This window comes from Remersonia thermophila, chromosome 2, assembly GCF_042764415.1.
Source record: "Remersonia thermophila strain ATCC 22073 chromosome 2, whole genome shotgun sequence".
Taxonomy (NCBI): domain Eukaryota; kingdom Fungi; phylum Ascomycota; class Sordariomycetes; order Sordariales; family Chaetomiaceae; genus Remersonia; species Remersonia thermophila.
This window is the reverse complement of record NC_092218.1, coordinates 2,393,124-2,416,809: the sequence shown is the minus strand read 5'-3', so window position 1 is coordinate 2,416,809 and position 23,686 is coordinate 2,393,124. Positions and strand designations below refer to the sequence as shown.

General features: G+C 57.3%; 7 protein-coding genes across 7 annotated transcripts; 1 reads left to right on the top strand and 6 right to left on the bottom strand.

Annotated features, from left to right (window-relative positions):
• Positions 1–1,130: 1,130 nt before the first annotated feature.
• On the bottom strand, positions 1,131–2,120 carry VTJ83DRAFT_2116 (uncharacterized protein; the record flags this gene model as incomplete). The annotated part of the gene is made up of 1 exon (XM_071008351.1): positions 1,131–2,120. One exon carries the CDS (start codon positions 2,118–2,120, stop codon positions 1,131–1,133), a length of 990 nt encoding a protein of 329 aa, XP_070868656.1.
• Positions 2,121–5,771: 3,651 nt separating this feature from the next.
• Positions 5,772–7,919, top strand: VTJ83DRAFT_2115 (uncharacterized protein; the record flags this gene model as incomplete). Its single annotated transcript, XM_071008350.1, has 1 exon — positions 5,772–7,919. The coding sequence occupies one exon, from the start codon at positions 5,772–5,774 to the stop codon at positions 7,917–7,919; it is 2,148 nt and encodes a 715-aa protein (XP_070868655.1).
• An 889-nt stretch (positions 7,920–8,808) lies between these two features.
• Positions 8,809–14,114, bottom strand: VTJ83DRAFT_2114 (uncharacterized protein; the record flags this gene model as incomplete). Its single annotated transcript, XM_071008349.1, has 6 exons — positions 8,809–9,667; positions 9,754–10,557; positions 10,627–10,906; positions 10,967–12,729; positions 12,786–13,699; positions 13,773–14,114. 6 exons carry the CDS (start codon positions 14,112–14,114, stop codon positions 8,809–8,811), a joined length of 4,962 nt encoding a protein of 1,653 aa, XP_070868654.1.
• A 2,107-nt stretch (positions 14,115–16,221) lies between these two features.
• On the bottom strand, positions 16,222–16,866 carry VTJ83DRAFT_2113 (uncharacterized protein; the record flags this gene model as incomplete). The annotated part of the gene is made up of 4 exons (XM_071008348.1): positions 16,222–16,298; positions 16,364–16,488; positions 16,545–16,601; positions 16,664–16,866. 4 exons carry the CDS (start codon positions 16,864–16,866, stop codon positions 16,222–16,224), a joined length of 462 nt encoding a protein of 153 aa, XP_070868653.1.
• Positions 16,867–17,537: 671 nt separating this feature from the next.
• VTJ83DRAFT_2112 (uncharacterized protein) lies at positions 17,538–19,091 on the bottom strand (the record flags this gene model as incomplete). Its single annotated transcript, XM_071008347.1, has 1 exon — positions 17,538–19,091. One exon carries the CDS (start codon positions 19,089–19,091, stop codon positions 17,538–17,540), a length of 1,554 nt encoding a protein of 517 aa, XP_070868652.1.
• A 547-nt stretch (positions 19,092–19,638) lies between these two features.
• On the bottom strand, positions 19,639–21,048 carry VTJ83DRAFT_2111 (uncharacterized protein; the record flags this gene model as incomplete). The annotated part of the gene is made up of 4 exons (XM_071008346.1): positions 19,639–20,317; positions 20,402–20,464; positions 20,612–20,769; positions 20,974–21,048. 4 exons carry the CDS (start codon positions 21,046–21,048, stop codon positions 19,639–19,641), a joined length of 975 nt encoding a protein of 324 aa, XP_070868651.1.
• A 714-nt stretch (positions 21,049–21,762) lies between these two features.
• On the bottom strand, positions 21,763–23,081 carry VTJ83DRAFT_2110 (uncharacterized protein; the record flags this gene model as incomplete). Its single annotated transcript, XM_071008345.1, has 4 exons — positions 21,763–21,923; positions 21,983–22,885; positions 22,949–23,006; positions 23,076–23,081. 4 exons carry the CDS (start codon positions 23,079–23,081, stop codon positions 21,763–21,765), a joined length of 1,128 nt encoding a protein of 375 aa, XP_070868650.1.
• Positions 23,082–23,686: the final 605 nt, after the last annotated feature.

Genomic DNA, 23,686 nt, shown 5'->3' with positions numbered 1-23,686 from the left:
TCACCTCCCCTATCTCGATCTGCAACGGTTTTTTTTTTTTTTTTTTTTTTTTTTTTTTTTTTTTTTTTTTTTTTTTTTGGCCTGCAAGGCCCCCGTCCACACTGGTGTACTACATGTACTATGTACTATAGCGCACAGAGCACCCTGATGTTGCGCAGACGCAAGCCGCAATGACTTGCATTAGCTTCCTCTCTCCCTGCCCCCGCATCTTTCCTTGCGTTCGCCTTGTCATGAGCACGGACCTACCCTCGTGCTTGATACCGGATGGATGGAGTCCATCACCACTACGCCGCGCACGTGGTCATCAGGGGGAGAAGACGACGTGCAGGAAGGGTAGGGCCGGTTCGGGTGTATCGTCAGCTCGGAAGGGGTCAAGGGTCTCTGTTGAGGGATGCGGAGGTGGTTGTGCCGGCGCCGGCGGCGGCGGCGGCAGATCCGCAGCCAGGCTCTCCTCCCTCTTCGTCATTATCCACCTCATCATCGTGATTCACTGCCATCTTCCTCCGCCGGAACATGGAGGCACAGGGAGGCAGACACCATGCGAGTGCCTCGAGGCGCGGTGTCCGTCATCAAGAACATCGAATCGGGTTGCTGGCTAAGGGGGGGGGGGGGGGGGGTTGGGGTTGGGAATTCCAGCGCATCGTTGCTCCTTGCTCCGGTTTGGACGGAAGGCGAAGGGTGTTCGGAGAGTTTCTGAGACGAGGTTCATCTTATACCCATACTGACCGCGGAGCGCCAAGTTTATGCGGCAAAACTCTTGTTTGATTGCACAAGTCCGCGAACGTTGTTTGCAGGCTAGGTCAATATCCAACAACAGATCTGCCTCTCCAACCCCAAGCTCATCATGTCCCCATCGTAAATCTCACAAAGACCAACACTCCTCATCCCCCTCGGTTTCCCTGCCAGGTCAACCGGCCAGACCATGCATGCTCCATGATTTTTGAAGACATAAGGCCAGTATTAATACAAATACGGCAATAAACAAGATAGGTGGTACACAATGTGCGTTAAAAGGACGAGCAACAAAGTCGTTGTCGAAGAAGAAGAAGAAGAAGAGTAAGAAGTGAAAAGCCAACCCCCCCTCACATCCCGCCCTGTGTCACCATCCCCATCCCCATCCCCATCCATCCTTATCTCCACGTCCCAGAAACCCTCGGCCGCCTCAAACACCCCTTCTTGAGGCCGACGTCCCCATTCACCATCAACGTCTTCCACCTCCTTCCCACGCTACTTCGATCCTTGCCCAGGCTGCGCGCGCAGTCCTGCCAGTCCGACTTGGTGAGCTTCAGCTTCTCGAGCACCAGCTCCACGAGGATGCGGTCCTCCTCGGTGCTCCAGAGCTCGCCGTCCGTTTCGACCACCACGTCCGTGCCGGGGTGTGGGTGGCTGCTCCTGCTGCTTGTCCGGGTGTGGTAGTGGCCGTGGCTGTGGCTGTTGTCGAGCAAAAAGGTTGGCGGTTGCGTCTCGCCTTCGTCGTCGGAGGAGGAGGAGAAGGAGGAGGAGAAGGAAGAGTGGAGGCTGTGGTAGTCGGCGCGTTCGAGGCCGAGGGGGAGGACTTCGGGCGCGATCCGTGAGCACTTGGGCGTGTGGGGGGCGGCGGGGTGCCGGTCTTGACCTGGTAGCTCGCGGCGGTTCTCCGCGTCGCTGTCTGGGTGGCTTTGGTCGTCATTGTTGTGATTGGCGGCATGGCTGTCGGTTTCGACGGCGCGCCGGCGCTTGTTTGCGCTCCGGGCCGACGGCGGCTGGTGTTGCTGGTGCGCGACGGCAGCGGTGCGCTTGACGACACGCTTGCGGGCGACGCCGTGGTCGCCAAGCGTCGCCGAGGTTGTGTCTGCCTTGCGCGAGCGCAGGCGAAGCTTTCGAGGGGGTTGCGCATGCGCCAGAGGCGGGGTGATGGGCTCTTGTTGTTGTGGTGGTGGCTGTTGCGCGGCGGTCGGCGCGGGGGCGGGGTTGTTGAGGAGGGACTGGAGAGAGCGGCAGGTCGAAAAGAGACTGCCAAAGGCCGTCTGCGCCGAGAGTTGAGGAGGGCTTGCGGGAGGAGAGGCGAAGAGAGCGGCTTGGAGGCGCGTCAGGGGCGGCGCGTGCGACGAGTCGCACGGGAGCGCGGAGGGGAGCAACATTGTCGCAAGCGGGTCGATGGCAGGCCTGGTGAGACGCAGATGCTGTCGAGGTGTGTAGTTGGTGCGGGCGCGCGTTGTGATTTAATAGCGTGGTTGAGTCGCGAAGAAAATGCGATGCGCTGCCGGATGCGGGCGGTTTGCGATCGCGCCAGGAATGCGGCTTGCGGCGAGGGGCGGGAGGCGGTTTGAGGAAGGCTGGAGGAGAAACAGTAGTCGGTGGTCGCAATGGGTCAGATGTCCGGAAAGCGAGGATATGCCCGAGACGCTGCGAAAATGGAATTGGATAATGCCGGCGATGCCAGAGTTTCGGAAATGCTAAAGGCTGTCAGGTGAATGCGCAGATGGAAGAGGGAAGCCCTGGGATGGGGGGGGGGGACCCGAAAGAGGGCGAGGCAGAGGAATAATGCGCCTAATAAGAGTGGGCTCTGGGCTAGCCAGGGGGGACCCGGCGTGCAGAATGTGGGCCACATGACGAGATGGACAGGGCTTCAAGTTGGTGTCCAGGGCAGAGGGACCAATGGCGATCGCCCCTAAGACACCGGTGATCCACTGCGACTCCCTCCACCGCGTCCCCACCCTCTCCACTCCTCATGCAAGCACTTTAACGCTCGCAGAAGACAACCTGAGCCCAGAAGCACAGAAACGGACCGACGCCCTTTCTCTTGTAAGGCAAAGGGAGCGTGGTTCAAATCTGTGGTTTCCATCTCCGGACCCTACAAACATATGTCTTGGATGTCATGGCAAGACTCGACGACTTTTGTCCTTGAATCCCGCGGCCCTTTTTGTGCCGTGTCGGCGAACAGACAGCCCATGCGCCTCCCTCGATCACCGGGAAGACAGATTGCAGCGCCTAGGTCCGAGGAGCATGACATTGTCGTTTTAACGTTTTTGGTCCAGCCCGCCGTGTCCAGGGCTGCTCTTGCTCTGCCCGTCATTTACATCACGTCTTCTGGTCACTCGGCCTGGATGCCAGGGCCGAAGTGAAGTGCTGCTGCAGAGATGCCGCTGTTTGTATGAAGCACCTTGTAGATTGCGGGGCAGGGCAGGCGGTCCATAGCAAGGCATCTACCTACGCAGCATATGCCTACATTTGTTGGACATGTCGGTCTCTTCAGTCAGTCAAGACTGAAGATATTCCCCACCAGAAGGTCTGGCCGTGTCACCCGATGTTGCCCCACTTCCGGGAGGCGATGGGGTCTATGTACCTTGTCGGAGAGACGCGTGGCAGGGCCAACAGATGCCTACCTGAAGTCCTCCGGTACTATGCCCGCCTCTCTCGTCCATTGTCGTGTTTGCCGGACCTGTTTGGCTGTTGCCTCGGTTGTTATCGTCCAGGCAGCCCTGCCCCCCCTTTGTGTGCGCTCCCGGTGTTTTGTATACCGGTGCATGCCCTTGCAGACCGGAACCCGGCGAGGGCGGCGTGGCTCAGACCGAGAAGCTGGATCGCCGGGCTCGTGTCCTGTCTCGCTCGGCCCTACGCGGGTTTGGCCAGGGCGATGGGACATTATGCCGTCAAGGGCGAATGATTTATCGTCGACTGTTTCCGCCCGGGTGTGGGGTGCAGCGCCTTGTCGAGCCCCTGACTTGTACAAAGGAGGCTAGGTCAGATCCGAAGATCGGTTGCGCGAAAAACTCCCACTCCCACATCGAACCATCAAACATGCCCTTGGCAAAAATCTCCCAAGGTGCGAAAAAAAAAAAAAAAAACTCCCGACAAAAAAACGCCACACCCAACACACCCACCTGCGTGAAAATCTCACATCAGATGCTACAAAGGCCTCCTGCAGGTGGATGTACTATGTAGTCATTGAAGATTGCCAGGCACCACGGATTCCATGAGAAACACGGGCCTGTGATACCGGAGAGTTCGGGGAGAGAGGGGGGAAGGGGGGGGTGAGACTGAGCAACATGTGGGCGGGCGAGCGGCGGGGTTGGGAAAACGCGTCGCGTCACGAAAAGAACGCGATGCGGACGCGTTCTGCATGTGGGCCACTTAAGGCTAGCGCATCCGCATTGTCCAATCACGGCACGTTGGTGGGGATGTCAAGTGGGTTCCTCCCAGCGATGATTGGACACAGCATCAACGGTTTCTCAACGGCTCCACAGAAATTCTGGCTCGCGAAATGCCGTCTTCCCCCAAAATACGATTTTCACAGCCAACGAAATTGCAGGTGACAAAAGAGGGTTCCTGACAAGACCTCTCAGGCATGTCCAGGGTCCGAAACTGCCATGGCCGCCACCCGCTCCCGGGTTCCCGTCGTGTCGCATCAGCAGTGGCGTCTCCGTCACGTTTCCTTGGGCCCGGGCCCTCGCCGACGTTTGTCTTGGCAGGGCCCGGGTCGGGTTGATCGGACGTCTTCCGAGCGCTCCGTCGGCGATATCTCCGGCCCTCAGGACTGGACGAGCTATTCTGTAACCATTTCTCTCTAAGACCGGTTGGCTATAACATCACCTACCGTGCCTATGACCGAGCTGGAGGATGGTTTGTTTCCCTTACTCAGCGGGATGGTTTGCAAAGTGATGCGTAGCTCCTCATTCATTGTGTCCCAGTGCTTTATAAACCCTTTGCTTTCAGACACGGTCGACCAAGTGTCAACCAGGTTCACAAGGTTGTATGGCTGCAGGACAGCCTTGACACCATGAGAATTTTTTTTTTTTTAAAAAAAAAAAAAAAACCAAGGTGGAATTACAGAGATCTCTGGCCTTTCTTACCAATTTGCCTATCTATCTTCCCTGTGAAGGAACAAGAAATCTTGCCCTGAATCCTCTGGATATATCAGATCCTCATGATGCCCCTGGGTTCCATTCGACACACGAATGACCCCCGAGTTGCACACGTGAATTGGCTCAGCAACATGCGGTTTTAGTGTTGGTTGTCAGGCTACACGAATAACCAAGTGGCGTCGAGTGCCCTGTGATCAAGGACCACGGGTATTCGAGGCGTCCCATGCATAGAAATAAAGAGCGGGACTTACAGCGACAGCCCTTGTCTGATGTTTACAAAGCTTTCGTCCCATATATGCACCGAGACTGGCCGGTCACGCCTCAGCAGTTTGGCACAACTCGTCCACAACCAGACGGATGGTGTTGTCCTTCTTCGAGGTTGCAGTTTCAAACATGAATCATTCCCCCAGGCCGCTTTAGGGGATGGAACGTCTGATATCTGCGCCTTTCAGCTGTCGACACATTCCCCCGTTGCGACAAAGAGGTGACAACACCGTGCCAGCGGGCTGGAAGAAGAAAAAAAAAAGAAGAAGAGTGAAGGTTCAGATGATGGCCTCTCGTGTTGAAGTTGGCATCTTCCCTTCAGTTAGGTTCCTTCGTCCATATAAAACCTCTCGCCTACTTACCTGACCACCTCCTCTCTCCTCCCTCTTCTTTTCCACACTTCCTTGGTCATCTCCCCAACCATTTCCCCAGACATCTCCCCAATCGTAGCCTTAAAGCATACCCTCGAGCTATTTCCCTATCGCCTGAGCCTCTGGGAACGTCCGGCTTGTTTCGATTCCAACAATAGTTTCGTCCGTAATTACGCCAACGTTCCACGCCCACTTGCCCAAGATACCTTGCTTCCTCGCGTTTTCACCGCGATCTCGTCCCTGTTGCTTCGCTTACCGCTTCTCACGTCTCGCCCAATCCGCCATAGCCGACATGCAAGAGAAGAGCGGGACGCCATCGAACGACGCCGGGCAGCCGTCGACCTCCCGCGCCCATGAGACGAACCACGACTCGACCGGCTCCAGCAACTCCCTGCTCCGCGCGGCCCTTCAAGCTCCTCCACTAGAAACGCTTGCCAGCGACGCCAACCGCACCCACCGTACCTGGTCCCCCACCTATGGATGTGTCCAGCGGTGCGACCTGTGCAACGAGCGTGCACGAGGCGTTCTACAAGGCTGCACCGAGTGCTCAAGGCGACTGTGTCAGACGTGCGTCGACAAGCGCATCTGGTGGGAGGACCGCCGCCACTACATCAACCCGGCCGCCTGCGACTGGGTGATCCGGAAGCGTCCTCGGGGCCAGAACTCCCAAAGCACGCCCGCCGCCGATGATGCTGCCCCGCCGCGACATCGCCGCAAGCTGGAGCACAGGCAACAACACCCCGCGGCTGAGACCGGCGGCGGCTCCAGCTCCCGCAGCCACATCTCCTGGCCTGGCTCCTCGGCGCCCGCGCGTTACCAGACTTCCGACGACTCGCGCCCCGCGGAGGGCTGTACGGACGGAGCCCGTCGCGTCGCCGCTGGGGCCTTGTTGAGAATGCGAGAGGATCCTGTCCAAGAGGGCACAATAGGTGGCTCTTCAGGCGCCGAGGGTGAGACCTCCGCGGCGGGCCAGGGACCCTCGCCGCAGGGAGAGGGAGGAGTGGAGCGCGACGGGCTGATCTCCGAGGTCTACGCCTGGATATACGGAGAACAGCCGCGCCTTGGCCCTCGCCGTCTCCAGACCCAGATCCCGGCTCTGCCACTTCAGAGCTACCCCGCTGACAACTATCCTCGAGGATACGGCGGGGGTCCGTATGGCGCCGAGGGCGGTCCCTCGACATGCCATGACGCCCCGAGCTCTGCCCCTCTGACGCATGGTCTGCTTCGTCCAAGTGTAAGTGAATTTCGTCCCGCTGTTGGCATGCAAAACCCAAAGACAAGCCTCCAGACTGACATGCTTTGTTCTGACACGCAGTTCTCGCCGACGGCCGGCCTCCACGGCCGGGACGGCCACGACAGCGCCATTCAACCTGCCGGTGCTGGCGTACACGCTGTCCCGCCCGGTCCAGTCCAGGCCTACAGCTACGACCACGGCTACAATACCCCCCCGCCCGTCCATTGGAGCAACGAGCACGAGCTCGACCTCCAAACCCTGAGCGAGATGCGTCGGGCATGGGACATCAATCCTACCCTGCTGCGCATGCGCCTACGGGAGACAAGGGAGCAATACCCAGGCAGTGCCGCGGCCGCCGCTCTTCACGCCCTCGGCCTCTTGTGGGACGTTTTCGAGGCACGCCGTGCGCGTCTGGGCGGTGCCTTGCCTGCCGGGCCGAACCTGGAGACGGTGCGCTGGTTCATGCACGAGCGGGACGCCTATGCGGCGCTGGCAAACCGCGACGTGGAGAACCATGGACAGCAACATTGGCAGCAGCTGGCACCGCCAGGCCCCGCATATCACCATCACCCACACCCTTCTGCGTACCGCCCTCACTACCAACAGCCGTACCGCCATACCCAGGTCCAGCCGGCATACCAGCTCCCTCCGGAGCGCCGGCACAACCGCGGCTACAGCTCGAGCAGCACCGGCAGCGGCCAGCGACATGCTGCCCCCACTTCCCATCCGCTCCCTCGGAAGGCCCCGCAGCCGCACCGACCCGAACACTCATCGCAGCCGGACGGGCTCGTGCGGGACGGTTCAACGGCCGCCGCCGTGAGAGGAAAACAGCCCCGGCCTCACCAAGACCCCGATCCTCCTCGTCATCTGCAGCGGCACCGCCTTCCTTTCCGCGGCAGCCGCTCCGAAACGGCGGCTGCCGCTTCGGATCCCGCTGCCTCCGCCTCTGCACCCGCATCCGCCGCTTTCTCCGCCGCCGTTCGCGCCCGGAGCCCCGTCCTCCCCGCCGGAGAAGAGCGCGAGGGAGCCTCCCCGCGTGCCACGCCCGCCACGCCGGCCGCCGCGGTCAAGGACGTGGAGAGCGATCGCGACGAGCCTCCCGTGATCGTCATCAGTGACGACAGCGACGGCGTCAAGGAGGAGGAGAAGAAGAGAGGGGGGGACGAGAACAGGGCGGACAAAATGGAGGGTGTCACGTATCCCTGAGCATGCCTTGGTGCTTTCCCAGTGATTTGCGATGGACAGGGTGATTCTCTCTGTCATGTGGCATCAGGGGTGGAAGGAAAGGATGGACGAAAAGAAGAAGGGGGTAGAGCCAGACATTGAGACATTGGGGACGGCTGTCGCCGGGTCCTTCTTCTTTTGTTTTCTCTCCTTCATCTTGATCATGGCTCTGGGGTTCACTGATTTCGTTTTTTCCTTTCTTGCCTCGTCAATATTCCCTATCTATCCCACAGAGACCCATATCTTTTATGTCGGTTTTTTTTCCCAATTTTTTTTGTTTTGCTTTTTTTCTTTTTTTTTCTTTTTTTTTTTTCTTCCTCTCTCATCGAATCGCAACGATGCAGATGGTCGCACGACGATGGCATGCTGTGAGCCGAACATCTTGCAAGGGGCAGCCTTTCTCATTTCACGCTCATTGCGGACATCTCTGCCATTCCGTTATGACTTCCCGGGGATTTCGGCGTTTACATCGGATCGCAGATAGAACATAGATATGGATGCAGCACCGGGATCAGACAGGAAAAGGACGCTCATGGCGTTGGGATGGGATTTCTCTCGGTATCTTGCTGTGACGAGAAGAGCGCTGCTTTAATACCATATCGAACTTCAACGGCATGGACCGTAGAGTCAATACTTAAACAGCAGCATAAACAGGCCGATACCATGCAATCAAGTAAGGCTTCTGTTAGATTGGGTGAGGTCATTAGCTATTATCATTGCGAGGCATACTTGTCAACAACCCCTTTTGCCGACCAGACCAACATTCTAAAAGTCTATCTATATACATAGCACAAAGACAAAGCGGGCCTTGGGTTCTGCCAATTGATAACCCCTAGCCGCCTGCTGAACCCTCCGACAACCGGAGAGCTACTCATGCGGGATCCTGCTCCGGCGCTTCCTCCCCGCCTGCCAAAGCCACCTCATCCAGAAGGTTGTCCTTGTCAGGTCCGAGAACCATCTCAAGAAGCTTGCTCTTCTCGGAGCTCTTTTGCACCAGCTCCCAGAAAGCACCTGTGCCGTCAACTCCTGCCTCATGACCACCATCACCACCGCCTTCGCTCTGGAGCGTGCTCGCGTCCCCCTCGCGGTCTGGATCAATCCTCTTTGTGGCCGAGGTCTGAACCTCCTTCCTCATACCAGCCAAGAGCAACTCCCTTGGCGTACCAAACTCCGCGACTCTGCCCTTATCAAGCACCAGCACCTTGTCAAAGTCAGCAACCGTCGAGAGCCGGTGGGCAATAACCAACACAGTGCACCCGGCGGCGGCGAACTCCTTGCGGAGCGACTCCTGGATGCTGCTGTCTGTACCGCAATCGACAGCGCTCGTGGCCTCGTCGAGCACAACAATCTTGGGCCGCTTGAGCAGCGCCCTCGCCAGGCAGACGAGCTGGCGCTGGCCTTGGGACAGGTTGGCTCCGCCGGTGCTGATCGGGGTAGAAAGGTTCGTGAAGATTGACCTTGCTTCTTGGGATGGCTGTGGCACTGTGGATTCTGTCTCGATCACCGTCGGCTCGGCATCGTACACGGTGGAGGATTGGGTCGTTGTCTCGGAATCTGCCAACGACGAAATGGCGGCGGGTGTGCTAGTTGTAACAGCCAGATCTGCGGTAGTGGCCGTGGGACTCCCGAGGTTCTCCTCGGGCTCGATCAGGTGGACGCGCTTGAGAGCTTCAATGAGTTCGTAGTCGTCCAGAACACCTTCCATGTCGAGATTCGACCGCAAGGTGCCGCTATTTGATGGGCCCGTTAGCAACAAGATTCCGACTCGGGGTTGAGAAAGCCATAGGAAAGGAGGAAAAATATTGTGTTAACGTACGAAAAGAGGAAAGGATCCTGCGGAATGATGGCAAGTCGACTCCGCAGCTGGGATAACTTCAAGGTCGAGATATCAATATTGTCCACGCGGACGCAGCCTTCGACGGGTTCAAGCAGACGAAACAAAACGGCTGCCAGTGTTGACTTCCCAGCGCCCGTCCTCCCGACGATGCCGATCCTCTCGCCAGCGCCAACCGTAAAGTTGAGATTCTTCAGCACCGGGGGAAGGTCGTCTGCATAGCGAATCGTCAGGTTCTCAACTTCAATCTTCCCCTCTGTGGGCCACGCGGCTGGGGCGTCCTTGCCGCCCTCGGGCTCCGTGTCGATCTCTGCGTACTCCAGGATGCGCTCGCAGGCGTTGAACCCCAGCTCGACCGAAGTCATGGACTGCAGGAGGGAGGTCAATGCGTTTGTGTAGCGCAGGGCGAAGGCCAGACTGAATCCGGCCAACGCGGCGTCGACACGACTGAAGGCGACGGCGTTTGCAACCACGCTGACGAACAGGGCGCCCAAGACACCCATACGGAAAGCCATCCAGCGGCTGGACAACGACAACATCCACTGAGCCTTGGCGTTGTTGTCGATAAGGCCGTACATGCGGTCCATGTAGTACTTCGTGCGGTGAAAGGAGCGAATGGTTGAGAGGCCCGAGAGCACAGAACTGAACTGGTCATAGATCGGGGAATGCGACACGGAACCAATCCGCTTGACCTCGCGAGCGCACATGATATACTCCTGCGCTATACGCACGTAGAGCATGAAGAGGAAAACGCCAAAAAAGATGACGTAGGCTGACACCGAAAGACTGGAGATGTTCCAGTTAGCAACTGCCTATGCGTGAGGGGTCCTGAGGAAGACGAAAGAGAAGACATACCTGGTAGCAATGATGACAACCAAAAACAAAACATTGCGGAGGAAGGTAAAGGTCACATTGGTGAGCCGCCTGTCCACCATGAAAGTGTCGGAGGTGAAGCGGTTCAGGATGCGGCCGGCGGGGACCGTGTCAATCCAGCGCAGTGGAGCGCGCAGGATGGCGTGTGTCATGCGCTCGAAGAGAGCCCGAGCCGCCTTCAAGCCGATCAAGAAGAAGACGATGACCCTAACTAGCTGTACGAGAAGCATCAGAAACTCGATGACAACATAGGCGCCCAGCCCTGGGAATTCAGTCCGTTAGATGGTATCATCCTCATCCAGAGAAGCGCTCCGGGACTCACAGAAGAAGATTCCATGCTGGGACCCCAACACCCTCAGCGAGATCAGCTCCTCGGTATACATGAAGGAGGTGACGAGCTGTGCTGCCCGGGAGACCAGGTGGGCTGTTTCGGCCGCTGCCTGCTGCGACAGTTCCTTCAGACTCCAGTTTCTGGCCACGGTGAGCGAATGGCCAAGGATCAGAATGCCCACTCCGAGCAGCCACACCGCCGCGCCGCCGCTAGCTTTATAGTAGGCCTTGTAGACTCTCCACTTGACGTGTCCCGTCTCTCTCTGCTCTTCATCCTTCTTGGCTTTTTTCGGCCGGCCCTCGGCGGATTGGCCGTTTTGAGTCTCAACAAGGGCCGCGTCAGTGATCCCCACCCGTGCACCGTTCTGGATATCATGCTTCGCGTCGGGGCCGTCGTCCACTGGCGACAAGTGTTCGACTGCTTCAACCGTCCCACTGCGGAGGCGGACCAGGTAGCTTGCGTGCGGCAGCACCAGGTCGGAATGGTGAGTGGCCAAGATACGGGTCCTCCCCCGAGCGAGTTCTTCAGTGAGAGCTTTGTCGACAATGAGCCTTCCGACGTGGGCGTCCACTGCGCTGAGGACATCGTCAAGGATGAGAATGCCAGCGCGCGAGTAGAGGGCACGGGCAAGGGCAACACGCCAGCGTTGCCCGCCAGACAGAGTGACCCCCTTAGGCCCAACTTCTGTCTCGTCGCCGTCCACCAAGAGCTCAATGTCCTTCTCGAGAGCACAAGCAGCAATGACCTTGCGGTAGCGGGCTTCGACAAACGGCAGGCCAAACACGATATTCTCCCTGACGGTGCCACCTTCGATCCAAGGGGTCTGAGAGACGAAAGCGGTCAACTGCGGGACGATCCAGTCATCCTCAGAGATGAAGTTGGCGTTCTCATCGATTTCCGGGACGGGGGGCATGCTGACTTTGCCCGCAAGAAGTTTCACTTCGCCCAGGAGAGCGGCAAGCAGGAGGCTCTTGCCTGCGCCCGTTTTCCCGGCGATGACGCTGAGCTTCCCGATTGGAAAGTCGAGGGTGACATCCCGGAGCGTTGAGCGCATCTCTCGCTGTTGTTCGTCTCCCTCCCTTTCCTGGGGGGAGTCAGTGTCCTGGAGTGTCGGCCATGCCACGGTGGCGCTCTCAAAAGCGATGCTGTCCCCTGGCTCCGCCACGGGTTCTTTGTCTGTCTGGTTGAAGTACTTCTCCAGTCTCACTGCGCTTGTCCAGGCCTCGAGCAGGTACATCTGGAGGAGCGGCAACAGCGCGACGGCTTCGTCAAGCTGGTCAAAGAGACCCAGAGCCGTGAAGATGACGGAAGCCCGGATGCCTGTGCCGCGCTGCCAGACGTAGATGGTGAAGGTGACGCTCGCGAGCAAGAGCGGACCAAGATTCACGATGAATACGACCAGACATTGCCACAGGGCCACCTTCCAGTACTGCCTAAGCTCTTCGTTCCGGGAAGCCAGGATCTTGTCTTCCCAATGCTGTTCGAGTGCGGAGTACCGGATTTGGCGCATCCCTTGCAAGGCCTCGGTCAGAAGATGGGCCTTTCCATCACGATACTTCATCAAACCGAAGTGCAGTGCCGTATACCGCCTCGATAGCATCGTGCTTATCGGGACCATGAGGGAACCGGCCATCAGACCGCACACAACTGGCAGCCAGCCCATCAATTTGACAGCAAATCCGCCAGCAAAAATGAGCTTGAAGATGGCCATGGGGAAGTTGTTGTTGTAGGTGCAGAAGATATTGACCCGGCCGCTGGAACGTCGTCAGAAGCGTAAACCTAAGCGCCGGTGCACAACCAAAAGGCATACCTATCCAGCTTCATGTGGTTCACCACTGACTGCCGTGTCTCTGACATCTTGCCCTTTTTCGCCTTGCCATCCGTGACTGGCTTCCCGGCTGAGTTCTTGTTCGAGGTGCTGTCCTTGTCCTCATTCTGGCCCGGGGGCGCGGTTTCGTATTGTCGGAGAGCCTTGGAAAAGACCAAGGATTGCAGGAGAGAGCCGACCGGAATCTCGAGACGGCTGGCCGTGATCCACTTGAGCCAGTTGTTGACTCCAACCTGGAATATCTGGCTGAGCAGTAGGCCAAAGACCCAGATGAAAACGGTCGGGTCGCGGGATTCGCGCTGCTGGCTTCGCTCGATCCTGGACAGGAAATTGTAAAGAACAACCTGTGGGAACAGGGCAAGGAGGGCGATGATCAAGGTCAAGAGCCACTGCAGGGCAAGCTCCACAGCATGAGCCTTGATGAGCTGCTTCCAGAGGGGACCGCCGGTCCGTCTCTCGAGGAACCTTTGCTGCAGATACCTTGATCGGGTGATATAGTCCAGGTTGGGAATGTCATGGATGTTCATTTGTCGCTCCTTGGCGACATTGAAGATGCTTCGGTTCCAGGAGAACGTGAACACAGATAGGAGGGAGAAGGTGTGCTGCTGGTCCACCAGCCCATTGGCGTCGAAGACATCGGGCCGTCGGGGAATGCCAGCAAAAGCCAGGGCCGAGGCCACGGCTGCAACGAGTTGAAGCAGGTTGAGCAGGCCCAGAGCCCGTGTCACTGCGTCGGCTCCTTCGCCCAACAGACTCTCGACGGCTTTGTAGCCGTGAAGGAGAGCAACCGAGATCGCAATCAGCAAGGAAGACAACAGGCCGAAGACGGTGAGCCGGAACTTGACCTGATATTGGTGTCTTGGGGGAAGAAGGGCACATTGTGTGCAAAGGAGAGCCTGTGAAGATATTAGTCATACATACCCACCTACGGCATATATCGCCCAATTTTGCGGTTATGAGAAGCCATACCCAGCACGCCGGCTCTGCCCAGGCGGACACTTCGGGGAAGACACCTCCAAGACCGTCGCTCCTCGGAATCAGTACCCTCGAAGCAACTGAGGACCCAAAGCCAACAACTGCCGCCACCCAAAGGGCAACTCGCGGTCGAGTGTCTGAATATGCCCGGAGGGAGTCTTCGGTGGCAATACCATCACGGTCTTCGTACCGCGACTCGTCATGACCGAGCCGAATGTATCCTTCTCCCAAACGCGTCTTTGCCTTGAAGAAGCGGGTAAGGCTCGGTCCCGTCAGCACCAGCATCAGGGCTGTGGAAGCAGGCCTGATCAGCTGGTGCACGGCATCGGGCTCCATCATGCCGGAAGTCCAGGAGGAGCCTTGGAGATGTGCTGGTGGCGGTGAGGCTGGGTGAGTTCGCCGTTCATCAGGATGTGATGCCGAAGATGCGAGGGCCCCAAAGGATTTCCTCTGACAGGGAAGTGGACGATGAGTGAAGCTGCGATGCCAATGGCCCTGGGAAAGTCTGGTTGGAGATGTCCACAATCGAACGCCTCAAAACGCATTCGACCAGAACTCGAGGTCCAGTCCAGGAACACCGCAAGCGCGACGAGCCGCAAACAGTGCGAGGCACGACTTTTAGACGGCGTGGAAGTGGAGGACGGGTGATGGCAGACACGAGCGTTCATCGACCGTCATGATCCGATGTAGCATATGAAACAAGGCGTCCACGAGGGGTTATGATAGCCTGACAATGCATGACAACTTTTTCAGCCGTCCTGATACTTCAAGTGGCGTTTAAATTTCTCACATGTCTCCCTGCAAGGGACGTCTTGCACCGGGCCGGTCTGTTTTTTGTTTGGATTTGCCCCCCGATGATTGATCCTAGCCACAGTGCGTTAATGACAGGCGTACGGCCGTTGTTCAAGCTATGGGGTGGCGCTAGGATCAAAGGAGTCAGGCAGTGGGACTGCAGCCGGGCCTCATTCCAGGTTCTCGAACATCACCTGGCTCTTGTCACCTTCTGTAATCCTGTCAGTTGGTGAGCCTGAGCGCAAGAATCAAGCCAACACCGGCTTGCAAGGGTTCAACTGGCCGCAAAGAGACCTCCACTGCAGCATCTCGCTTGGCCTGTCAACGAAGATCCATCCGGCCAGGCCAGAAATGGTTCGAGGGCTCCTTCCGCTGATCACCAACCTCGGCAGCAGATCTACGTGACGACCGGCCTATGGGGTTTGGCGACCTGCTCCTGTGTCCTCTCGTGGCATTATCATGATGTCCAGGCAGGGCCCCGAACCACCGCGTTAACCCGGACCTCTTCGCTGGCTTGTTGGTTGGTCAAAGCCCGCGTGAGGGACACGATGATGCCCTTGTTCGACATACAGTCGAGGAGAGACTTTCACCTGCTAATGTACCCAGTGATGCTGGCGTTATTCATGATGGTGCTGCCGCGCGTCGTGTACGATAGAGCGTACTGGGTCAGGAAGAGGTGCGAGTGAACCTTGGTGTTGAATGTCTCTGGCCATCCACCCCTATCTCCGTTGTCAAATTTAGTGACAGAACCCTACTCTGAGAGGCGCGGTATGCCATCTACGACCATTTGGTACATACACTGTAGTATTGAAGGGATGCCGCTTTCCGTTAACCTGCTTGACTGCCTCCGCCGCAACCTCTTACAGTTGCCCTTGTCTCGGAAGTAGGAGGCCAGGAGGTGACAATCTTGTCCATGGCCCTTCCACGCGCTTCTTCGGCTCCTGGACATCTTGCTTCTCTCCTGAGAGGTAAGAACTAAGGGGCTGGCAGCCACCATGGCTATCAATGTGGCAGTGGCGCAACCAATACTCTGATCGCTGCTTGTTACGATGGCTTTTTGGCCCTTGAACTTCTCGTAACAAACATAATATTCTGCCACCTGTTGCTAGACCGGCCGGGTAGGGTGATGTTTCATGGATTGGATAGCCGCTTTCGAGCTATCCTTTCGATACCATGATGATCTGATGCTTTGGTCTGTGACTACGATCTTTTCAGGAACTTTAGTATGGTACCTACAAACACGAGCATCTTGGGGACATCAAGGTTCGATCCTAACCTGATATCTGGGTGCCGAGTTTCTCCCTGAGAAACAACATTTGGGGGTGCATAGCCGGATATATATCGATGACGACATGGCACTGCGGATCCTGATACCTGCATCATCATCTCAGCGTTGCACCCTAGAGCCCAAAGCGAAAATCCACCTCGGCGCCAAGTCATTTTTGACCTCTTTCTTACTACGCAATAAGGCCTGAGGATCTCATTTCCTTGAGGTGGTAATAATCTCGATTGCGTGATTATTATCGCAACCCAACGAACTTCTATAGCCGAGTGGCTCTATGTGTTTTCACTCCATGCACTGTTCTCAACGAGCAACGGGTGAGGCTACAGTTCTGTCATCCTCGTCCTGAGCCTCGGTCCATCCGTACAGTTAGGGGCGAGGTGCCGACGAGTTTCCCACGTGATCGAAGCAGGCCAGAGTTCCATGCTGGTTTCGGAGAGCAGTGTCTGCGTTCCAGATGGCGGGTGTCAGTTTGTGTCGATCAAAGAGGAAGAATCGCTATGGAACTTACTGAGGTCAAGATCGGTGATGTGCACTGTTCCATCCAAGCCGATACAAGAGCATTCGAGCATCATGGTCTCGATCTGCCACTCCTTGTAGAGGCGGCACTTGGAACAGCTCGCCGAATATCTTCCTCTGCGCCGTACAAAGTCAGCCGTGGCTGTAGAAGATGACGAATTGGGGAGTTTTACCTGTCTTGTACGACGAGCTTCCCCGCCAAGTTTCCCACGCAATTGTCGAGGTCCAGCCTATTTTCCTTAGTCAGTTGCTGTTCCGTTGTCCGCAACGGGGTCAGATTGGTAAGGCGTACCAGGTCGTATCGTATCCCCATACCGCCATCATGTCGTGTCGGCAGGCAGTACGCAGCCAGTGGTGACCGTCACTCAGCGTAGACTTGGAATATGCGCAGGTTTTGGTAAATTCCTGTATCTGGACAGCCTGCTTGGTGACAACACCGCTGATGACGAGGGCGACGAGGCCGAGAGTTTGGGAAGAACGAGCGACAGGACGCATCTTGAGTTTGGCCGTTCGCAATGAGTGGTGTTGACAATTAAAGTGTAGAGATTTTTTGACTGCCTGGCGATTGCCGCTCGCTCTGAGCTTCAGATACGGTTGGCATCGATGGTACGGCGTAGAAGGTCTCGGTCAGAAGACCGGTGTGCCAGAGAAGAAGCTCCTTTCAACTTTCCACAAGCAACAGAGCCTGTAAGAATGGATGGAACGAATTGGAGAGATCGCATTGTGTACATCAAAGCCCATAATGTTAAAGAATATTTCTTGTGGCAAGCAGTCCAGTCCAGATCGTAAAACTCGCAACCTAATACCTTTTGATGCTCTCATACATGCTACTACAGGGCCTTCAAGATTAATCCATTATCAGGTAGTCAAGTATTACAAGAGGCCACCCTTGGCACCAAGGCCATGGAACGGATGATTGCACTTCCAGGGTTCGTCAGAAGCCGCTCTGAACCATCACAAGCCTTCGTTACCGGATTTGAAGAGAAGAGAGAGCCTTTCCTCCAACTACTCCGAACTGGTTTCTGTTGCCTCCAGAATGATCAAACTCCCATTGTCGTCATAGCCAACACGACCCTCATCCACCGCCCGGCGCAGTTCCTCTCGGAGAGGCTCCCGTTCGCCGGTCTCCGGGTCCCATTCCCAACCTTCCTTCATCCTGTGCGTAGTCAGTTAGCAACATCCCTGATCCCGAAAAGAACGCCTCGGGGGAACGCAACATACCACATCCACCTCAAGCAAGCCCTCAACTCCTTATCCCTCGGCAACACCCTCATCCACTCGGGCTGGAACCCCAGCCTTTCCCCCCTCCCCGTCCAATGACTTGACCTCCCCAACAGCACATCCCGACAAAATATCCTCCACGAATCAAGCGCGTAGGGGCCTTGGGTGAAGTGTCCAATCTCCCACGCCCACCCGATCCCTCTCTCCTTCGCGTCCTGGACAGCGTTTACGGGTCGGTGCCCTGGATCCTCATCCTCAGGCCCGAACTCCTGCCCCGCTCTCACCTCCCTCCCGTCTCCCGGCCTCGGATAGTTCTTCACACCATATCTCACCTCCCTCCTCGGAGGCTTCTCAAGCCACGTCCTCGCATACTTCTGAATCACGTTGCACCGCACCGTGGACAGGCCCAGAGGGCGGATCAACGCCGTCACCTCTGCTGGGTCGGCCGCCGCAAGCTCTGCGGGACCGGGCCAGCGGGACACGAGTTCGCGAAAGACGGGGATCGCGTCCCGGCCGCGGGTTTTGACGAGGAAGGTGACGGCGACGAGGAGGCGGAAGGGGTCCGTGGCGAGCTCTTCTTGGATTAGGCCGAAGTGGGAGGAGGAGAGGGGCGGGATGGGAAGGCTGGAGATGACACCTCGTGGTGGCCGGGGGCGTTTCTTGGTTTGGGTCGAGGGAGCGGTTGGATTGGCTGTTGACGTTGGCGTCCAGAGTGGGCGAGCTGGTTTAGGGGTGATAAAGAATGGGGATTTTGAGCCCGATGTTTTTCCTCGCTGGGTTGGAGGGTTCGATGCCTCTGGTTCGGGTGGTGGCGAGGACGGAGTGATGGTTGGCTGTGCCTCGGCCGTGTCCCAGAGTATGCTCTCCTCGGCCGTAGGCAACAAGTCAAGACTGTCGAGCGGTGGTTTCAGATCCTCATCTTCAGATTGCACGACTCCGTTCGCCTCTTTCATCTGCTCGAGAGTCGGATGGCGAAGGACTTGGCTGTGCGGCCGGCCACGAGGCGCATCGCACCGGCAGGGTGTAATCTTCTCATTCAAGTTGTCCTGGTCGTCCCAGAATGGCGACACCCCCTTCCCTTTCTTGCGTCTTTTTGGCAAATTTGTCCCTTGACTTGCGTACTCGTCCGTGGTAGCCTGGTGCCGCCCGTCCGACGAAGCCACGATCCCGTGTTCACAAACTCGATCTCGTCCAGCCATCACAGCTTCAAGGAAGGGAACCAAGCTCTCCTCCTCGGACTCACCATAACCACCTGGTTTTGAAACCCCGCTCCTCTCCCTCAGTGCAGACGCGCACTCAAAGAGCATTTCCCACTCCTCGACCCCGCGCCCAAGACTGATCTCCCGCAACATGTCCAGCTCAGCCTGCGGGACTGAGCCAGAGGCGATGAGCGAGGACAGATACTCCCTCGTTTCTTCATCGTCGCAAGTCTCGAAGCCATAGAGCAAGTCGTTGGCGCTGATGTTTTGGTTGAAACGGAACGTGGCGGAGTTTGACATGATGTCGTCTCACAGTCTCGGGTGGCGGAATGAAGATGGGTGGATGAGTCGCATATTCGGGAGCTGAGGAATGAGACGATATGTAGAAAAAAAAATGAGGGGCCACAGTGCAGCAGCTCGTTTGTTGTGGGATCGAGACTGACGTTGAAAACGGGGGTCGGTAGGTGGAAACAGAACAAAATGAGATCGATGAGCTCTATGTAAGGTAATACGCACATCAGTGCAACAATACATCGGCATCGGCACGACAGCGGGTAGCTGCTGGCCAGTGCCCAGCACATCCATGAGTGGGAACAAAAGAAATAGAGTCTAGATTGAGACCGAAACGTTTTTGATTTACACTCCTTAACCAGGTCTACCCACCCAGCATTCCCCTCTCTCTGCCCATCGCTCGAGTGGCGTCCCCTCTGTGCCCCTCTCTGTGCCCCTCTCCGCCTGGTCTACACCAGACCGGGGAACGTGGGCAAGCCTAGCACTTATATGGTACATGATGTAAAGAAAGGTCAAGCGTCAAAGACCTTCCGGCTCGGCCTGCTTGTTGGCTCGCTCAGAGACGAGGAGGGGTGTTGGGGGTCTTGGGGGGGTCGTAGACGATCTTCCTCGACTTGAGCCAGGCCCACTTGTAACGCTTGACCCAGACGCTCAGGGCGAACAGAACCGAAGTGGCGACAAGAACCTTCATGCCCATGCGTTTCCGGTCATCCATCTCGGGCTCGGCGGCCCAGTTGAGGAACTCGGTGACATCCTTGGCCATCTGGGAGGTGGTCGCAGGGGTGCCGTCCTCGTAGTCGACCAGGCCGTCGTACAGGACACGGGCCATGGCAATGCCGGTGCCGGGGAAGTAGGGGTTGAAGTTGAGGCCGGCGCCGACCTGAGCACCGGCGGGGGGCTCATCGGGGTAGCCGGTCAGAAGGCTGAAGATGTAGTCGCAGCCGCCATGGCGGCCCTTGACAATCAGGCTGAGATCGGGGGGCAGGGCGCCATTGTTGGCGAAACGAGCGGCCTCCTCGTTCTTGTACGGGTCGGGAAGGTAGTCGGAAAGCTTGCCAGGGCGCTTCTCAATCTCGCCCTGCTCGTTGGGCTCGGAATCGTACTCGTTCTCCTCGGCAAGAGCCTTGGCCTCGTCGAGGGTCAGGATGGTGCCGACGAGAGCGCGGTAGGGCACACGGCTAAGCGAATGGCACGAGGCGCAGACCTCGCGGTACACCTGGAAGCCTCGCCGGAGACTGTTGGGAGGGGGGGGGTTATATGTCAGGACCAGCGATCCGGTGGGTCCGGGAAGAAACGGGGGGAAGGAAGGTTTCGCTTACGCCTGGTGGTCGAAGGTCTTGAACCACTGCTGGTGAACCCAGGGGTACTTGGTGGGGTGAAGACTATGCCGACAGTGAGCCTCATGATCCTGTTGGTGTTTCTGGACATGGGCAGCCCTCAACCACGTCGTCGCCGAATATGCCGCAATAGCCGTCCGGCACGGCGGCGCCGCGGTCAAGAGCGGGCCAAGTCCCCGATAGAGCACTCACCCCTCCTCAGCGGGCGTAGCGGCGTCCGCAGTAGGGCCGTAGAGATGGTAGTACCAGGCGATCGAGCTGGCAGCGACGGCGGTGGCAGCGGCAGCAGCAATGTTCAGCCGGAGGGGCGACTCGGCATTAGCCCCAGAGCTTGAGGACGACGCGGCGCGCTGTTAACAAGGCGTTATTAGCACTTGAGAGGGCACGAAGGGTGAACACAGCCCGTTGAGAAGCCCTCAACGGGAGCGGCGCAGGCAATTGGGCGAGTTGGGCGTCGAGTCGTCGACAAAGCGCTGGCATCATGCGACAACGGACTGAGCGGGCGACGAGCCAGAAACCCCGGCCGAACAACCGAACGGCGGGCACGCACGAACCTTGGAGACGTGCACGGCGCCATTTCGCAGGCCGGAAAAGGCGCGCGCCGAGCGCAGGCAGGACCTCGCCAGCATGGTCGACTACACCTTGCGGAGCGTGGGGAGGTGTCGTGGGTCGGTTTGACAAGGCAATTCGCTGCCGCTGTCGGTTTGAATGAGGTAGCAGGCTCAAAGCTTCGTGAGGGTCAAGGCAGGTCAGGTTTCTCAAATTCGGGATTCTTAGGAACTCTGGCCGTCTCATTGGTCCGCCAATCAAGCTCTGTCTCCAGACTCCCGCGGCCAAACACTTTCTCCGCAGAGCCGGTCGTCGACCCCACATTCCGTCACCACCTCACCCGATGCAGACTGCTGCTCCTGCTGCTGGCCCGAAATGGCCCGTTGCCCAGTTAGTGTCCTCCGGCCGGAGGCGTCCTCTCTTGTCACAAATCTCAACCTAGGAAATACGTTGCCTATCCTCCATCTCAACTGGAATAGGTACGGAGGGTCAGGGCAACGGAAGGTACCCGTTAACGGGTACCCTTGGCTGGAATCTCTGTAATGTAAAGAGAAAGAAAAGAAGTGAACAAGAAAAAACAAATTATTACCGGACTACCTGGTGTTTTTTGAGCATCTCCGTGGTTCCCTTTTTTTTTTTTTTTTTGAGCACATCCCCCTTTTCTAGTTTGTTTTTGCGACCCTCGAGATCCCCTTCACCAGACGCCAATTGCCACTGCCGCAGTACCTACCAGATGGTGGACACAACCCCCCCACCTCTCCCCGCAATGTAACTTCGATAGTTCTCCTTCAAACCTAAGCGCTACCGGCCTTGCTCTGCACCTCTCTCCGCTGCTTGACTGCATTTGCCAGGAGGTCCAGGACCTGAACTGTGTCCTCCCAACCGATGCAGGCATCGGTAATGCTCACGCCGTACTTGAGACCCTCTTTGCCCTCCTTGGGAACCTTCTGGTTGCCTGGTCTTAAGTTAGCAACCGCCCCGAAGAACGGGATCTTGGTAGTGGAAACCACTCACCCTCGTTAATGTTGCTCTCAATCATGACACCCATGATGCCATCCTCGCCCTTTTCGATCTGCTCCGCCAACGTGGCCGCGACCTTGGGCTGGTTCTTGTGATTCTTGAGCGAGTTGCCGTGGCTGCAGTCCACCATGAGCCGCTGGCGCAGCCCGGCTTTAGCGAGGGCGGCCTTGGCCTCCGCAATGCTCTGGGCATCGTAGTTGGTTCCCTTGGTGCCGCCGCGCAAAATTACGAAGCAGTCGTCGTTGCCCACGGTTCCGACAATAGCAACCACGCCGGGCTTCGTGACAGAGAGGAAGTGATGAGGGTGCTTGACAGCCCCAATGGCATCCACCGCGACCGTCAGGCTCCCGTCAGTGCCATTCTTGAAGCCCACGGGGAAGCTGAGGCCGCTGGCCAGCTCGCGATGGAGCTGGCTCTCAGTCGTCCTGGCGCCGACGGCGCCGACGCTGAGCAGATCGGCCAGGAACTGCGGGCTGATGGTGTCCAGCATCTCACTGGCGATGGGCATGCCCTTGGAAGTGAGGTCGACGAACAGTTGCCTGCTCAGACGGAGACCCTTGTTGATGTTGAAGCTGTTGTCGATATCCGGGTCGTTGATCAGACCCTTCCAGCCCACTGTGGTGCGCGGCTTCTCGAGGTAGGAGCGCATGACAATGAGGAGCTCATCCTTATGCTTCTCCTTCTCCTTGAGCAGCAGATCGCAATACTCCAGGGCAGCCTTGGGGTCATGAATGGAACAGGGGCCGATGACGACCAGTAACCTGTTCTTCGCATCGACACCATTGACAATGGCTTCGGCCTCTTCGCGGCCTTGGAGCACAGTCCTCTTTGACTCGGGCGTCTGCGGGATCTCATGCTGAAGCAAGTTGGGGGGTGTCAAGGGATTGTAGCCGCGAACTGGTGAGCCGTCAGACATCAATGCCCACATAAGCTAGCTGCAAGTCCGAGGTGGATGCATACTCCTCCAGTCTTCGCTCTCGGCCTTGTTGCCGACATTCTTGTTCTCAATGTAGAAAGACTGCTCGGGTCAGCCAAGAATAGAGGACAGGAAGTCTTGTCTAGGCGATTGCGTCAGGGTCCGACTTACAGCCATGACGGTCTTTGACGATGCCCAGGATGAACACTGCTCCGGTCAAGGTGAGATACAAAAACCAGCACTTCTCAAACTCGCCACGGGGAGGGGTCGAAACAATCTGGAGAAGGACCACGGGACGTTTGAGAATGAGAAATGGGTCTTCCGATGAACATCCGTCCTTGAAAATTCGAGGACCCCTTCTGTGTGGAATGACTCAGTGTGGGGCAAAGTTAGCCACTGCTCAAAGGCAGCGGAACTGGAAATGAACCATCGGAGCGGCCCGTTTAATTAGTGTAAACCAATGGCTGCCGTCCTTGATGCAAACACTCGGTCTTGGGGAACATGAAAAAAAAAACCCCCACGGCGGTCATCAGATGGATCGTGAATAATCACCCGTCTTGTTGACGCGGACCATCCTGGCGTCGAGGAAACGCAAACACCAGAGCTCAATGGATGGTGCGCCCTCTGTGTTTGCCAGGTACCTACACGGTACACTTCACAAGGTTGCGGGGACAAGGCATTGGCACAGGTCCCAAGTAGGACGAGGAAAGGTCATCGAGTTTCCCTTTGTATGAATGATATCAAGATCAGTTTCGTGTGAAGCAGCTCAACCACAGGTAATC